The 19,393-nt window shown below is 41.0% G+C and overlaps 1 protein-coding gene across 1 annotated transcript in view; it reads right to left on the minus strand.

Annotated features, from left to right (window-relative positions):
- The window catches only part of LOC308087891 (MAM domain-containing glycosylphosphatidylinositol anchor protein 1-like), a gene marked incomplete at its 3' end in the record, with an annotated part of 190,761 nt that extends 171,590 nt beyond the window's left edge, over positions 1-19,171 (minus strand). The window contains exon 1 of the mRNA XM_080432121.1: positions 19,087-19,171. Coding sequence (XP_080288247.1) covers positions 19,087-19,153 — 67 coding nt within the window. The 5' untranslated portion in view covers positions 19,154-19,171. The remainder of the gene's footprint in view (positions 1-19,086) is intronic.
- Between the last annotated feature and the right edge of the window lie 222 nt (positions 19,172-19,393).

Below are 19,393 nucleotides of genomic sequence, written 5' to 3' on the forward strand. Positions count from 1 at the left end.
TCGAAGTTAATTTTAACATCCATGGCCATGAGTTAAGCACTTTATATTTGAAATCTGAACGTTTATGTAGATGTACGGGTTGTAAATAGAGAAAGTACAAACACCAGGTTGAATTCAGCCAGGACGCTAGTGGCTAAGCTAGCAGTTTGAATGGGACGTTTACGGCCGTATTAGCTAAATCTGGCATTTAAGATCGAATATCTTAAATACAATGAAACAAACACATTTAGGCTCTCTACCTGTGCTCAAACAAGCATGACAGCACACAATAAAAATATAAACATGTTGTGTTGATGAGACCGAGTCTGGATGAGAATCAGCGTTGCCATGTCGGCTTATTATAAGCGACTTTGGGCAGAACTTTTTCTGGCTTTTTCTGTAAAGTTGCTTGTAAAATTGGTAGTTGCGGGTTGCGTTTTTTGTGTGGCTTATTTATAAAGTGTTCTTGCTTATTTAGGCTTGCTTCCAATTTTTTTTTTTTTTTTAAACCAGTGGTTTTCAAATATTTTCATGAAAATGTTCTGTGCCAGAGCATTAGTGTTGTTAGAATGTTTTAAAAAAAATCAAGTATTCTTTATTTTATTGCAAGAGTTTTTTTTAAATAGCCTATGTACAAGCTCACGTGAGCTTGTAGATCGGCTATTTTCATTCAAGTAGCTGATGTCACTAAGCCACTTCTTCTGGGCTTGTTTTCATAGACCTGGTTGCTTATTTTTCTCGCAAAATCTGGCAACACAGGTTCCGTTCCGTTCACTTACTAGCTCAATGATTAATGAATGAACAGTATAATAATAATAATAATAATAATACTTCGCTAATAATATAAATAATAATATATAAATAATCAGTACTCAAGATGACTATATTTTATTTTCGGTTCAGGTGAACCAGTCTATGAAATGAATGATTGTGACTCTGACTGGGCACACTGTCATTACATGATCTGGGGCACAGATGTAATGACATTTTTTCCAGGTAGCGTGCCTTTGCATCCGCGTTCAGCTTCTCTCTGTATGGTATGTCTCTGTCACGCATTGTGTGTGTATGTGTTGTAGACTTTACACAGACTGTGCGTTCAGGAGACGTTGTGAGTAGCTGTCAATGTTAGTAAAGTAAAAGTAAAAGCAAGTAAAAGTAGCAATACCACAATATAAAAATACTCTGTTACAAGTAAAAGGCCTGTGCTCAAAATGTGACTTGAGTTCAATCAAAGTAAAAGTACAAAAGTATTGGCATCAAAATATACTTAAAGTACTGAAATGTTTGAAAATAGCTGATCTACAAGCTCACAATGCGTCGCGATGCGCGTTGTGAGCTTGTAGATCGGCTATTTTTAAATAGTCTATGTAAAATAGGGCAAATAAATACATATAAATGTTTTATAATGTCATGATTATATCTGCAAAGTCACTAGTATTAACTAAAGCGTTCAAATAATTGTAGTGGAGTAAAAGTACAATATTTTCCTCTGAGATGTAGTGGAGTAGAAGTAAAAGTATTGGAATTTGGAAATACTCGAGTAAAGTGAAAAATACCTCAATTGTACTTAAGTACAGTACTTGAGTAAATGTACTTAGTAACTTTCCTCCACAGCACCACCCACAGGCCAGGCATATATACTACAGCGTTTTCAGTTTGTGGCGTTTTCAGGGGTTTCGTGTGGACACACACATTTCTTGAGAAAGTTTACCGTGTACGGTAAACTTTTTGAAAACGACTCTGTGACATTTTTTAAAACGTCTCCGTGTGGATATGGCCTTAGTGTGCTCTGAAATTAATCAGTGGCACACATTCCATGAGACGAGACCTTTTATCAGGGGTCGCCCGGTGTGTCACTTGGTAGAGCGTGTACTGTTGAGGCTCAGTATTGTGCAAACAGCCAGCGTTTGAATCCAGCCTACGGCTCTTTTCTGCGTGTCCTTCCTAGGGCATTCACGAATAGTGATTTTTAGTATTCGAATTATTCGACCTATAAGTATTCGAATATTCGATTAATCGATTTGATTATAAAAAATAAAATAATAAAAAAAAAATTAATTTTTTTTTTTTTTTTTTTTTCAATGGCATTGATGACTCAACTCAAGGAATGCGAGTTGACGTCACACCAGAGACCTGCATGTCTGCTGTAGAAAAGACACAAAAAAAAATAATATCCCCCCCATTATTTTTTTCGAATATTCGACTATTCTGTGAATGCCCTACTCCTTCCCCATCTCTCTCCTCGTTTCTTGTCTCTCTCACTGTAAGTATCTGAACAAAGCATGAAAATGCAAAAATAAATCTTGAAACCGCATCCCATATATGTTTACTATGTTTATGTGTAAGTTTGTTTTCCCACTATGCTACTACTTGATATGATCCTGGCCTCCACTGACAGAAATATTCCTTTTCCTCTGCGTTCTACTGAATGTTGCGGCTTGTGATTGGCTGGCATAGGGGTAAAGGAGTGCTCGTGTGGCAGCACGGACGCTGTGAAAGTCTTTGTGAACTGCGTTTAATGCCTACACCTAACCTTAGGCCCCATTCACACCCAAAGTTTGCTTAAAAGGTCCGGTTCAGGGGCCAGATCTTTACATTGTTGCATTTTGCATTTGGTCTGATTAGTGTTCACACAGGACTTTGTTAAGGAACCAAATATGTAAACAAATGACACGTGGTCAGTGGTGGTAAAAGTACTCACATGTTTTACTTAAGTAAAAGTATCAATACTAAAATGTAGAAACACTCTGTTACAAATAAAAGTCCGGAATTCAAAATGTACTTGAGTAGTACAAAAGTATTGGTATCAAAATGGAATTAAACTACCAAAAGTAAAAGTACTCATTGTGCAGAATGTCCCATTTCAGAAGTTCAAAATGTATAAATAATCTTTTGAAAATAGCAGATCTACAAGCTAACATGATGCGACACATTCATTGTGAGCTTGTAGATCTGTTATTTTCAAATGGCCAAAATATATATAGGGCTGAAGGGATTAGTGTGTTTTGTAATAATACTCAAAATCTACAAAGTAACTATAAGTAAAGTTTTCAAATAATTGTAGTGTACTGAAGTACTGAAAAGTTTGTAAATCTGTTATTTTTGCGCATGTTACAACCTTGTAAGCTGCCGTTTAAATGCGCTGCTCCACGGATCTGCAGACCCACCGCAGCGCTGCTCATAGACCGATACAGAGAGAAGAGAGAGCGCTTTTATCTTGGTCAGAAATAAAAACAAATCACGTTCATTGTAACGAGTAACACAGCGTTACTTTATGCAGAATAAAAAGCATAAATCCCCCCCTGCTTTTGTTTTCATGGATGCCATAGATACATCTGCATGAGTAGTGGTTTATTTATTTTCCATATTGTTCTTCAATGAACACACAATGCAGAATGCACTGTATGTTGGTTAAATTCCTATATTGGTCCTCTATAAAGTCCGATTGCGTTCACACCCGTAACGAACCAGACCGTGGTTCACTTGGAAGCGGACATAGTTCACACTTTTCATGGACCATGGTTCGCTTGTTTGATCATCAGGATTCGAATGCACGTTCACACCACTCCAAATTAACCGGACCAAAGGAGTAAGCAGACCACGGTCCCTTTTAAACGAACCAAACAGTCCTGGTGTGAAAGAGCCCTTAATCGTAACCATAATCTCACAAAAATATCCCCGAACCTAACCCTAACCCTAAAAAATATAAAGGGTTTAAGAGGTTATGGCCCTGGTGTGATAGTGATGTTAAACTGTTAGACCAGAGGAACAGTCTTACTTTAAAGTGAAGTAAGACATTTGGGACGTGTGGAAGCAGACGAAACATAACTTGTGCCATTCAGCAAATTAGTTTAAGTCTCTCTCTCTCTCTCTCTCTCTCTCTCTCTCTCTCTCTCTCTCTCTCTCTCTCTCTCTCAGGACGGACACATGGACGGTTCCGTCCTGTCAGTGACACCAACAGTTAAGGCTAGGTCTTTCTTCTTTCTTCCTTGTTAGGCTGACTGTAGAGCCCCAAAATGTATGTCTTGTTATCTAATAAGACTCTGCTGCTGACACCTTAAATGCAGCTCATTATATATTGGGCTTTGCCTTTGTCGTACAAAGTATTCTGTTAAATGCCAGCAGTGTCTATATAGCTACAAAGATGTACCTCCAAAAACTTTTCAGCAATCGAAAGAGACTTTGGTTTGTCTAGTCGGTGGCATTTTTCCAAATGCCATAGACTTTAATTAATTAATAATTACATGAGACACTGCACCATGAACAAAAGGAAATTCTGTGTATGGCACTTGGTACTTGGCAATCAAGTGTTTCTGATTATTATTTTTTTCTTTTGCAGTGGTGGACAGTAACAGAGTGGTGGACAGTAACAAAACGTATTTACTCGAGTACTGTACTCAAGTACATGACTTTCACTCCACTACATTTCAAAGACTGTACTTCTGACTCCCTACATTACATGTTTGAAACCAAAACTGCACAGTAGCACTGGCATCTATAATCAGCCAGTACAAATATCACAGAGTGTGAGTGCTCTGACACACTATGCATGACTCTACATGACTCTGCAGTCACACTTGGAAAATGTCCACAATTAAGCTGTTGTGACATCAGTGGTCACACACGCGCACACGCACACGTGTGTGCACACGCACACGTGTGTGCACACATGCACGCACGCACAAACACGCACGCACGCACGCACGCACACGCACACACACACACACACACACACACACACAGATTGTTGCTCATACGTTACGATGCATGAAAATGCATATGCATTCGCACTGACAATGGTGCCTATACGCACACACTTGCAGTATGAAATACAATGCTGATTCATCAGTGCAACAGCAGCACACAGAGGCTTCTGTACGTGACACATTTGGTTGTAAAACAAAGCAGACTCTGTTGGCAACTTAGTTCATACTGTGCATTATGGCTATCACGATCAAGAGATTTCATTTGACGATTAATGGTCATACAAATATTTGCGGTTAACAATTAAATTCAGTTTTTGGACAGTGGAACATAATCATGAAAATGTAATTTCCATTTGGCTTTTAGGCTTCATAAAAACATAAATTGCACAGGGCAGAGGGCGGGCGGATCTCTGACGTCACTTTGACTCAGACATAACCATAAACAATATGATATAATGGGGATATAATGGGCCCTACTGATGACATCAGGGATCTCCATATATGGTCATTAAAGGGACACAGGTAGACAGACATAAACAGACATCTCCTTATATGGTAACAAAAGCCACGAAGACAGACGGGTACAACGGGTACTCTGCATTAGCCTCGCGTGGCCAGACTGTATCACTGCGTGGATATGAGGCTGGTGCTTCTATGAGGACGTCTTTTTCCCAAGGGGCGGGGTCAAAAGAATGGCTCTGGACGCAATTGGTTAGACCTACAACCAACCAACTACCAATTACAGTCTCCCATATTTGAATACTGGACCCTGATTGGTCACCCCAGACTTCGGGAGCAGGAAATGGATTCACAACGGAGCGGTGCCAGACCAAAATCGCAGATTGCAATAATTTTTTTTGCACTGGCAGATTCGTCTGGTCCCAGGCTAACTCTGCATGACACCCGTTCAACCCGTGCAACCCGTTCTCACTCTCAAGGCGTCACATTTTGCCACTCTGTCAGTAGCCCTGAAACGTCAAGTTTTTACATGACGGGACGCCCTGAAAGTCAAGTTTTGACATGTCGGGATTTATTGACAACAAGCATGTACAAAACAAAAGATGCACATTTTAGTCAAAAGGATGGCACACGAAAGCCCAGAGGCTTATTTCCATTGTGGTCCCATAAATACAGTTAAAAACAATAAAATACATACAATTTTGTTTAAAAAATCTGGACCAAGAAGTATTTAAAAAACTATTTAGGGAGGACTTCCATTCCATGTGATAGCTGCAGAATACAAAAAAGAGGTCTTTCCAATACTGCTTTTAACTTTAACAAAATGTGTGGAGTATCTATGCACATCACAAACCCTTGAAAAGTATTTGCATAAATACTTGGGTGCTAGGGGTGTGCCGATATATCGTCCCGCGATATATCGCGATACGTTTTCATGACGATATGTATCGTTTTGAAGAAAAAGAAATATCGTTTTCATTTTTCTTTTTTACAATAATAATAATCAGGCATGCAAACAGCCCCGAGGTGAAAAGGGTGACAACATGTTGTTGTTTTTTTCGGGTCAGGTGTCACACTATTGCCCTATTTGGATTCAAAACGGCTATTGTAGCTGAAAAGCTACAAGTTCGCATATCTGAATAATGCAAAAACAGAATTATTTGTTTGCATTTGCTTTTTTTCTCACCCATATATTTTTCATAATAAAAAAAGTGCGTATCGTATCGTATCGAAATCGTATCGAAGTTGTGAGCCAAATATCGTATCGTATCGTTTGGTGAAATTAGTGTCGGCACACCCCTAGATGGGTGCCTTATTTTTTACAATCCTGTGAACCATGCACATTTTCATAAACGACACTCTCTGTTTCACTAAGCCAACCAAGGCTACTAAAATTAGTTCTGGGGTGCCGCTTGTGGATCAACCTAAATATTTTATTTTGGGAGGTCTGCAAAACATTGTTTAGGATCATATAGGGATACCATTATACCATGATGTGCAGGCAGAGTCAAAATGACACTGAATGAGTCATTGCACCTTCATCTAGTTATGTTGATATTCTGGCTAAAAGAATTACCCTTTGGTTGACCTTAGAGATAACTATTAAAGCCATACCTTCTCCAGATCATTTATTATCTAAAATACAACCCAAGTAAGTGATTTCATCTTTAGCTAACATTTCAGTGTCACCTACCACTATTTTGAAGCCAGTGTACCTCTTTAAATTTACATCCTAAAAGAATTGACTCTGTTTTCCCAAGATGCAGAGACAATTTATTATCTGATGCTATTTTTGTTTTAGTTCATTGCTAAGGATTTCTCCTTGCTTGCATCAGCAAACAGAAACAAATTGCAATCATAAGCTGATTTCATATCATTAACATAAATTTAAAAAAGGAGTGGGCCTAAAATGCTCCCTTGAGGAACCCCACATTTTAGTGGACATGGTGCCATTTATATCCACCATTTGATCTCTTGTAACTTGTTGTCTCCGCCAGGCCGTAAGGCATGGCGAGAGAGTATGTTTTGCACCCCGTCCGTCCGTCCGTCCGTCTGTCTGTTTGTCCGTCTGTCTGTCCGTCCGTCTGTGGACAGCTATTCTCTGGCACCGTTGGCTTGATCACAGTGAAACTGTGCACACACACTCCCTGGATGCCAAATCAGAACCCACATTTTTCACATGGGCCTGTTATAGCGCCACCAGGAGTACTCCTACAGATTTTGTCCAAATGTCACGCGAATCGGTACACAGTATCTTTATAGTCATTAAACGAAACAGTTTTCAGATTTTTCATATTCCATCTTGATTGGCTAAAAATGGCATCCAAAGTTTGCAGGAGTGCTCCATTTTGAACAAAATGCCTCAAATCATGAACACAGCATGCAATTTCCGTGAAATTTTGCACGCACATTTTCACTAGGCCAAGGAAGAAATGTCACTAGAAAATGTTCAAATCAGCCTCATGGTGGCGCTATAACAGGCCGATTCGTGTTTTTACCTATAACTGCACCGATCAGTGTAGAACTTTGTATGTGCACTCCCTAGAGGCCAACGAAAAACCTTCACATCTGCCTTTTATAGCACCACCAGGAGGCCGACTTATATAAAACACATTTTATGATATTACTCCTTCAGGTTTTATCCAAATTTCATGCAAATCGGAAGACATGATCTCTATAGTCATGTAATAAATATGGGATCTGTTAGTTGTTTTCATATTCCATCCTCATTGGCTAAGATTGACCTCAAAAGTTTTCAGGAGTGGCCCGTTTTGAACAAAATGTTGCAAATCATGAACGCAGCGTCCGATTGCGGTGAAACTTTGCACGCACATTTGCACTATGTTGAGGCCACAAATGCCACCCTTTCAACATTGCCCTATTATAGCGCCACCAGGAGGCCGATTTCTTTATAGTCTTTATATAGAGTTTATATTACTCCTACAAATGTTGTCCAAACATCACACAAATCAGTACAAATTATCTCTTTATTTAAGTGATCAAGACGGATCCGTCCGATCCGCCTGATTTTTCACATTCCAGCCTGATTGGCGAATTCCGAACATTGCTGGCCCACACTAACCTACCTGACCTGGCAGAGACCTGTGCTCCGAGGAGCACATTTTCTAGTTATTCATTATTTGTCACTGTATATTTGCACATACGTGAAATTTGTCCTCTGCATTTTACCCATCCTATAATCATTAGGAGCATTGAACAGCCACAGTGTGCCCTCTAGGTAAGACCTCAACCACTGAACAGAAGCACCATCAAAACCTAAAGCCCTGAGCTTTTGTAATAATATATCATTATTACACAGTGTCAAACTGCGCATGCACACACGCACACGCGTGCGCACACATGCGTGTGCATGCGTGTGGATTCAGTGTGCATTCATTGCCCTCTAGTGTTGGTTATACAGAATAGCCTGGGTGGGTGGTAAATACATGCGCTCCTTTTTCAATTTCCCTGGAATGCCAATTTCCCTGTAACATATACACGAGGTGTGTCAGAACTCTAAAACAACTTAACCAGGAAATTAAAATAGTTTTAATGCCACGTTTGTGCCACCTCCAGTTGTGTGACAGAGGGTAACAGCAGTGTAATTACACAACAGCCTGGAACAGAAGCACAGAGTGAGAGAAGTGAACAATAGTATAGCAGAATAGTGGTGAGATGTTGTGCAACACAGTTCCATAAGCGGTAACTCAATTAGCATTGAGTCATGAGCGTGGCTGCCACAGTCCTGTTACTTTTCTGACATACAAAAGCCACTCTCCCCTGAAACTTTTTTTCACCAAAGGCCAATATGTTTTCCACATAGACTGTATCTTCCTGAAGAACAACATCATTCTACAGGTAGAATGAGCTTTTAAGAAAAAGCTCATCATTGATCACACCCCAAACAGGGCAGTAGGAGGCTACCAGATGAAAAAACAATGACATACAGTATAGAAGATGACCTCACACCGGTTCAGAGACACGCTTAACAAGAGAACAACTTGTGCCACATTGCCCACCTGGCTCAGAGAGTCATTGAGGGAAGGAAAGGTGTTAAAGCACAGCCTTACAGGAGGGGGTCCGGCTAGCCTCTGGCCCCGCAGGGGGGGCTAGTGTAAACTGTGGTCAACACATCACAGTGGCCACACACGCCTATGACTCTTAACACTGACCTGGAGGTTAATAGAAACGTTGTCAGGGTTTAATACCTACTTAGACACAGTGAAAGGATAATCAGAGAGAGGAGAGGAGAGGAGAGGAGAGGAGAGGAGAGGAGAGGAGAGGAGAGGAGAGGAGAGGAGAGGGTCATCAAATACAAATTGTGCCGAGGAAAGGCTTCAGGGTTGTGTGTGTGTGTGTGTGTGTGTGTGTGTGTGTGTGTGTGTGTGTGTGTGTGTGTGTGTGTGTGTGTGTGTGTGTGTGTGTGTGTGTGTGTGTGTGTGTGTGTGTGTGTGTGAGAGAGAGAGAGAGAGCGAGAGAGAGAGAGAGACGAGAGAGAGAGAGAGAGAGAGAGAGAGAGAGAGAGAGAGAGAGAGAGAGAGAGAGAGAGAGAGAGAGAGAGAGAGAGAGAGAGAGATTGGATTAATAGAAGCCTTCTGTGAAGTCAGAGATAGTACAAGGGAGAGCAGAGATAGAGAACATAAAGAACATAATGCAAGCATATTCATTTTAGTTTACTGGTTTGTATTGATCTCCATCAAATCATATTGCTCTTAAAGGGTTAAAACATTGTTCATTTCAACTCGACTCGAGATTTGAGGGAGGTGGCTATATCTCACCAACACTATGTAGAGCTTCTGTTCCTTCCTTCTCCACCCCCACCTCCACCTTCCTGCCTCAGAGCCACCAATAAATTATGGATGCTTATAAGGAAAAATATTCAGCATCCAAAATAAACCCAGAGACACGAAAGAGACAAAAAGTGCTGATGTTGGTTGAAGAAAAGGAGATGAAGTCACCCTTTATTCTGTTACAATATACAATTTAAAACAATTTACGTCAAGCTAAGTAATTGATTTTATGTCATACAATTTCAAATGAATCCTCTAAACTAATGCTGTTTGGGTAACATCTGCACTCTTTGAGTTTTGTGTGACATTTTACAGGAATCAATAAGTTATACGCTTGGGAAACAGGCTGCATATTATCTTTGCAACCTGTTCCCACACACACACACATGCACGCGCGTGCGGACAAGCGGGCGGTGGGTGAACGTCATAAACGTAACATGTGGACCTGCGAGGTGCACCGTTGCTCCGTAAGGGGTTCCCGGGGGCCACAGGCGTCGTTGCTCCGATATGCACCAAACTTGCCACGAAAACCGTTCAGGGGTCTGTCATCAGAAAAGCCACACTAGGGGCCCCATGTGGCCCCCAGCGGCCCCTGGGTGCCACAGGCACACGCTTATTTTGTTAGTTCGAAGCAAGACACACACACACACACACACACACACACACACACACACACACGCACACACACACACACACACACACACACACACACACACACACACACACACACACACACACACACACACACACACGCATACACTTGAAGTCCACACTGAAGTAATGAAAGAGGGCGTGTCTTTCCACGCACGCATGCCATGTGCTTGTAAGAGCCTTTCCGGTTTAAAATGTTGCGTAATCATAAAAAATATTGCGTAATCATGTAGTGCGTCAAATATCGGCCAAAGAACTAATCCAAATGTATACTGAACAATTAAAAGTACACGATCCAAAGGCTACATGTGTAGGAAATTGGACACGTGGTCTGCTAGAACATAGCTACAACGATACGATACGATACGATACGATACGATAATACTTTATTGTCAGTTCACACTGAAATTTGTCTTGCGACCCAGCAGCCATGTATGCAACAATAAACAGTACACACATTTGACATGACATAAGAAAACAAAACAAAATACATACATAAAGACATACAAAGACAAGAGCAATGTCCACCTCTCAGCCTACCCCAAGCCTACAACTCCTGATTAAGCCTCAATGTCGTCTGATGGACAAAGGACCTCTTCAGTTTGACCTTATTGTATGTAGGAACACTGTATCTCCTTCCTGAAGGCAGCAACCTATATTCTCCATACAAAGCATGGCTTGTGTTTGAAGTGATATTCCTTGCCAACCTTATCATACTGTCATTATACGTAGATGTATAGAGCCTCTGAAGTGGTTGTCCAACAATCTTTGAACAAATGTTCAGTTGCTGCAGCAGTTGTGACTTTAAGGCTACAGACAGACATCCATACCAGGTGGTACTACAGTACTGAAGAACACTCATAATAACAGAAGTGAAAAACAAAAGAAGAATCTGTCTACTAGCACCAAAAGATCTCAGGCGGCGAAGGAAATAGACTCTTTGCTTTGTCTTCTTACCCACTGATTCAATCTGGTCTTTCCATGACAGAAGGTGGTCAATTACTACTCCTAGGTATGTATACGAACATACCTGGTTGATCTGTTCACTATGAATAGTAATGGGGGGATCTGTGTATCTCTAGTGGGGCACCAAAAACAATCTCCTCTGTCTTTTTTGTGTTAATGATAAGAGCGTTGTTATCACTCCACTCCACCACCTTATTTACTCTGTGTTGGTGCAGTCCAGGATCACTGGAACTATCCAAAAGAGAAATCAAAACTGTATCATCAGAGTACTTTAGAATGTATTGGTCTGGTTTGTCAGTGCGACATTCAGACAGACATTCCTCAGTACGACAGCTGTCAGTGTAAAGGGTGAAAAGTACAGCTGAGCTTACACAACCCTGGGGAGCACCAACATTAGTAGTTAATGCTGCGGAGAGGGTTCTGTTCACTTTCACCCTCTGTACTCTGTTAGTAAGGAAGGAAGCATACCAGTGAATTAAAACACACACACACACACACACACACACACACACACACACACACACACACACACACACACACACACACACACACACACACACACACGCACGTGCGTGCATGCACACACGCACGCACACACTCAAACACACACAAACACACACAAACACTTCTGTTGCCAAGAAGTACTCAGATATTTCAGTTTTTTTTACAAGTAAAAATAGGATTAACTGAATGTACAGTAAGTAAAAGTCCTCCATTCAAAATATATACAGTACTTGAGTAAAAGTGCAAAAGTATTGGCATCAAAAAATATGTATCATTATGCAGAATGTCCCATTTCCCTTTTTTCAAAATGTCAGAATTTGACCAAATAATTTTTTAAAATGCAGATCTACAAACGTACCTTGCATCGCGATGTAATAGGTTGTGAGCTTGTAGATCTGCATGTTTTTAAATACAGACATAAAACAGGGCTTAAGTTGTTAATATGTTTTGTAATAATATATCTATAAATTCACAAAATCTGCGTGTCACCAGCGTATCTCGAGAGCCAAACAAAAGATGACTTCAAACTCGTCATGCATATTCCAGAGGGCGTGACGGAGTGATGCATCGAGTGGGAAGTCAGTTGGATCAGCTGATCCCCAATCATGATCGATAAATAAGCAATTCCCTGTATACGGAGTACCCTGATAGTATGCACGTCATAGACTGGCCTGGACTCCATATTTGGGCATGTCTCACACAGAACTCCATATGGGCATACGAGGTTCAGACAGACATATACACACACACACACACACACACACACACACACACACACACACACACACACACACACACACACACACACACACACACACACACACACACACACACACACACACACACACACACACACACACACACACACACACACACCAGAGACAGTCTAAATCTAAAGGGACATCACAGCCGTCCAAAACAGTGACATCAATCAAACACACTTATACAGTTGATCTCCCAGCAGACATGCTGGGAGTGCATTGAATCTGCCTCCCGCTGTGAGTGCTAAACAGCTCTGAGGTGAGGAAACCCATTTGGAGCATAACTGCGCACGCAGTGAGCCAGCGAGCCAAACTGGTTGGATCCTGTCCCAATCTTCCCTACAGCTGCTGATTTGTTATGTTTGATGTGCAAACCATTTGTTCAATCCGAATGTCTCACTTAGGAGATTTTGTTTTCACCCCTGTTTGTGTGTGTAAAAGCTTGAACAGCAGGTGGTACAATCAAAATGTATTCTCCCTTGGATTTCTTGGCTCATCATGACTAACAAGCCCGGGCTCGGGCTCATTACAACTCTTCAGGGCGTCACAGCCACTCTGAAGGTGTCTTATGCTTTTTAGGGGGATGTGTTGGGTGTCCCACATACCTTTTGATAACAGAAGCAAGATGTTATAATAACTTGGCCCATGGCATTACTGCTATTACCCCCCGCAAACAGCCTAACATGTTAACTTTAAGATGAGGACAAAACTTAAAACTAATTTCATTTGACAGGCTATCACCTCTGCAACGTCCTCATGTGATCCTAAACTATCAGAATGTTGTCATAGGGATCAGTTGATGATTAGCTCAATGCACAACAGGAAGTAACACCCAGCTCACAAGCTTAATCAAATAGCTTTAATGTATGTACATGAACACCTACATAGCATGCATGGTACTGCTATAAAATGTAATGATTGCAATGATATGGCAAGCTAGCTTTCTGTTTCCTTCCCAAGTAAAGACATGCAGTAGCAAGCAGCCCACCACCATAACTCTACAGTGTATGACCACAAAAATAACAACTGAACATGGAAACGCAATGACTGTCAACAGCAAAGGATCACTAACAAAAATAGGCTACACCAAGGTTCCCAAGGGGGTCAAATCATTATTATTGGTGGTGGTGGCAATACTAATAATATGAGCCTGTGAATTTGACCCTCAACACAAATCCTTTGTTGAGGGTCACACAAGAATATCATAACATGCGCTCTTGAAACAAAACTTTTACAGTTACACACAGCGGCACTGTCACAAATCCAACAAACACACAAGCAAGCACTATACACAGTGTTTACATTACCTCTCCCTCTCTCTCTCTCTCTCTCTCTCTCTCACACTCTCTCTCTCTCTCTCTCTCTCTCTCTCTCTCTCTCTCTCTCTCTCACACTCTCACACTCTCTCTCTCTCTCTCTCTCTCTCTCTCTCTCTCTCTCTCTCTCTCTCTCTCTCTCTCTCTCTCTCTCTCTCTCTCTCTCTCTTTTTCAGCATGAAAGGTCCATATACTTTCTACAATCACAGAGAGAATCTGTGATTGGCCAGTAGACCAGGAAGTTAGGAACTAATGTAGGAAGAGAGCCAATCAGAGAGCCAATTACTTCACATGTCAGGTGGATATGTACGTTGTGGTATGAGGTCCAAAAAAACAATTGGCCGCGCTGGGTGCAAGACGTGAAGTGACGACCCCAGCAAAAAGATTAAAAAAGGGAGAAAAACAGTCAGGCAAAAGTAGGAGGGGTGACATCATGTGTCTGTGAGTGTAGGGGTGTCTAGTCTCACACAGTCAGACAATTATTCCACGATCTCCGAATGCTATATAGGGGAGCATTTAAAAATTGTGAGATGCAACAGTCTGGCTCGTGAGACTAGGGGGTGTCGCATATCCCACATACAACACAGGTGTGACTCCCTGGGAATTGAGCATTTCTCCTTTCTGAGTCCGTGTTATACCATTATTTACATATTGGGCCCATACAGGGCTCTAGACATGACGTAACTCCTCATATAGGCCATGCCCGTTTCCACCTAAACGGTAGGGCTTTTTCACAAAATGTTTGATCAGGAACACAAATCAGTGCAGCACCACTAAACAAGCCAACACAGAGTCTATACTGGTCTTCTGGCTCCATAGAACATGAGAGACTTGTCCTACCTCTGCAGTGACTGCAGAGGCAGCTATCATCCTTCAGACCACCACAACAGTGATCCAAAGTCACGTTTAGCAAGGCATGTGTTTTGATGCATAACGAAAAAACATCACATGGATGCACCTGGGACGTATCATCAGTGTTGTAGCCTGGGGTCAAAGGATGTTTCGGGTCTCGCAACATACACCCTCGCCCAGGTGACCCAGCCAGGGTTGATCAAGCCCCGACTTACGTCCCAGGTAGCTACCCACGGTCAGTCCTAAATAGGGAAAGACAGGGCCACTCAATACGCTTGTCCGAAACTACTCTGCCAGGAATGGGGGAGAGGAGAGGCTCTGGTACGTGGAGGGGCTAGGCTCTGTGGATGGCCTCCTGGCCGGGCTCTTCCTCCGTCTCACCAGGTCCAGGACCTGAGCGTTGCACCAGACTCCCCCGCTCCAAACATTTCATTCTGGTGTGATGGTGTCTTGGCCAGTGGTGGTACTGCAGGCTCCCTTTGCGGCTTGCTTGAATGGCCCTCCTAAAGGCCTCACCGTGGATTTGTTGGGCTTCTTCCTCACGGAAGACACAGACTGGGGCGCCAACCCAAACTGCTCCCGGATGCCGTCTACATTCCGGCTGTCACCCGTCTCTCCGGTGGTCACCAATCTATTCCTGGTTGTCACGTAGTCTATAAATTCCTATGAGCCACTATAAATAGAATAACTATAACGAAAAAACATCACATGGATGCACCTGGGATGTATCATCAGCACACCTAGTCATGGCGGTTAAGATGCTTACCTCCAGAACATTTCTATCTTAAAACAGGTCTTGTTGAATGAACGTGAGAGATTATTCCCAAAGCAGAGCCAAACTTTAAATCATTACTATGGTGGCACAGTGATCTGCCTCCAGCTAAGCCAACATGGTGTACTGTCACAACAAGTTAGAAACATAGAGCAGGCACATCTACTCTGATCAGGTGCAGGACAAACAGAAAATCAGCATAACAATGAAAATAGAGTCTGCACACTGTTGTTAGCTGCTTTTTGTACTGTTACAAATCATGTGATAATGAGCATGTTATCCTGTAGAAACTCCATTACATTTGCAAATGTTAAGAACTGCTGATTCCTTTTTAACATTTTTAGCAGATTCTCAAGTACAGACAATGAATAGAGGCAATGCAGTACACACTGCCAACAAAAGTGAATATACCAAAATTGTAGCGATGGGATTATACAGTCTAATTATACATTATAATCTCTCTCACATTCATTCAACAAGATCTTTTTTTAAGTTAACCTCTGACTTTTATCGACATGCTGGATTCCCCATGTTGTAGGCTTACTGTAGGCTAAACTACAGTACAAAAGCAAAGAGTGAGTCAATCTGTAGTGTATACTAGGCATGTAACGATTCACTCAACTCACGATACAATTCGAATCACGATTCGAGGTTCACGATACGATTTTTCACGATTTTTAAGCACATTTATTTTCGAGACAAATTACTGAAAAACCTTGATTATTTCTCTTACAAAAATCATGTATTTTTTAACAACTGTATTTTCTCTTGTCCTCTTTTCAATATATGAAATTAAGCCTTTTTTATTATTCATGAGGTACATGCATTAACTGTAAGGTACACATTAAGACATATACTTTTTTATCTGTAAAATAATAACTTTAAATATATAAGTATTATGAAATAAATGAATTTTAAAACATATGTCCCAGATGAAATTAAATTATAAAGAAAACCTTCAAATAAACAAATTAAGGCTTAGCCTTTGTTCCAAGCTTGGGATTTACAAGTATTTTTTTATCTATGCTATATTCTCAGCATTCTGTACACATTTATGTAATAAGGGAAACTGTTTTAAACTGCTCCAAATGAGATTAGATTAAAAATTAATTGATTAATATCAATGTAATTCGCTATATATCTGACAGACAGTGTTGAAAGGAGTTTGACGTTGTCAGCAGTCTGATACAATTGTTAAATTATTATTATTCATATAGATTATTATTCATTGTACTCTGCAGCGGCAGCCGCACCGAGGCGCTCCAGAATTAGCCGTTTTCATTAGAAGCCTATCAGTTGTATGTTTCCTACAGAGTTTAAATCAGACAGGCTAACAACAGCTAACAATATTGTCAGATGGGGGAGGGGGTAAACGGTATAGTTTGGGCTTTTCATCAATCAAATAAACATGTTTACATGCGACGCACATTTCCCTCTTTATGCAGTGCGATCGCATAGTTGTTTAGATTTCATAGCCTGAGAGGACGTGAACCCCACTCTCCGTTCATAGCCTGCCGTTGAGTGAGTGAAGAAGAGACCGACGGAGGCAGCTATGGTGGCCCTGAGGGGACAAAATAGTAGGCGGATAACAAGGAATGGAGTCTGACTCGATTGCGCCCTCTGCTGGTTGCATCGCGATGTCATATTTTATTGATTTAAATCGTCACCACTTTGAATCGATTTAAATCGATATACGATAAATCGTTACATGCCTAGTGTATACTCATTTCAGCACTCTGGACAGTGCCTGCCTTTGAGGCTTTGTCAATGGCCTGGCCACTGTACACAGTAGAGCAGGTGAGGGGTGGTTAAAAAAACATAGATTTGGAAACATTCAAATGAGTTTAATCTGCTTTTACAATGCACTTTACCAGCTTTTCTAAATCAATGCATCATGGTTAGTGCCAACAAGTATTGTACTCCAATCACCAGTGTAGCAAGAACAGATCTGTTGAGAAATAGCCTTCAGGACTGTAGGTACTGGTCGCATTCTCTGCACTATTATACCGGAAAGATGTCGAGGTCAAGAAAGGTTGTAGATTGTCCAACAGGAAAAGAGTAGAGCTACAGGGCCTAGGGCTTCATCAACTGACATGTGGTTTGTGTGGTTTGTTTGCCTCATGGCAAGATGCAACATTTCTCATGACCGTGCATACACTGTACAACGTATAACAGAATGTGTTTTCGATGGCTGCCACATGTCCTCAGACATGTTTCCCCACACAGAAATTGCAAAGCTGAGAGATCAGTTCATGTCTCTGCTTTGCTGCAAGCGATGCGGATGCAGCAAAGCAAAATGTGGATCCATATTTGGCCAACCGCCTGGAATGAAAGTAACTGAACCTAATTCTGTACATTGGAAAACTGTTAAACCTATGTAACAGCACAGACACGTTGTACGCTTCTGTCATTCTTAGTCTCTTATACAGCTATAACTAGTAGGATCTGTTGGTTGCGATTTCAACAACATTGAGAGTAAAGGCCCCTCCTCCCCAGCTCAATGACACCAATATAGTGCACCTACTGCACAAAGGTTGAGGTTGACACCCAGAAACGTCCCAAACAAAATGAAATAAAATACTGGCAGAGGTAAGGGTCTCTACAGATACACACACCACCACACAATTGATTGAGGGGGATTATTTTTGTACAGGTCTATTACAGTAATGTTTTAAGGAAAATCTATATCTAAAATCGAAAATATAATAATAATAATAACTGAAATTTTTGAGCGTTACCAAAATAATACACTGTTAATCACATTTATAATTTACTAGATTTCAATGTATTTCTATTATGTTATTTCTAAGATGTTTGTGACATTTGAGTGAAGATAGTAAACAACCTACGGTAGGTTGTTTATTGAACACATTTGACAGAGTTGGATTCACTTGGTAGGCTACCAAGTGAATTCAACTCTGTCAAATTTGTTAGATGGTCACAAACTACTTGTGATTGTGTGTGTGTGTGTGTGTGTGTGTGTGTGTGTGTGTGTGTGTGCGTGTGTGTGTGGGGGGGCGGGAGGGGTGCGTGAGTGTGTGCATCTACTAATGATAACATACTGTAGTCACTTTCTATGACCACTAATTCATTAATTCCATAGAAAACCTGTCTAGAGCTGGTTTTAAATGTCACTTATTGGAGTAGTTCACCACTGGTTTAATGAAAATGCAAAGGAGAAGCACTTACTGTAAAACAGCCTTGTAATTGACCAACAACACTGCAGCTGACACAGCCGACATGCCTCAATATTATTAGGCTGAAATTATTTTCATAATAACATTCATGGTTTTGTACCCTCTTTGATTTGAACATGTCAAACACACTTACCATAAACTCCTTGACCCCGGGCATAATGATGGATGATAGAAAATAACAAAATCCATAAAAGTTCCATGTTTCAACTCCGTTCTGTCATAACCTGGAGAGACACAGACAGAAGGAAAATGAAAGCTTTGTTCTGCATTGAAAACCTTTCAGTCTTCGTGTCCTTCTGCTTCTCCGAACAATAAAGGACATTAAAATAACAGTACATATAATAACCGACCACATGGTTCCATTCTGAGGTAATTTGGTCACTAATCATGGATTATTGTGAGTTTACAAACATGCAGCAATTTGACATTATTGTCCAGAA

This window comes from Gymnoscopelus braueri (assembly GCF_963280865.1).
Source record: "Gymnoscopelus braueri genome assembly, chromosome: 1".
Taxonomy (NCBI): Eukaryota; Metazoa; Chordata; class Actinopteri; order Myctophiformes; family Myctophidae; genus Gymnoscopelus; species Gymnoscopelus braueri.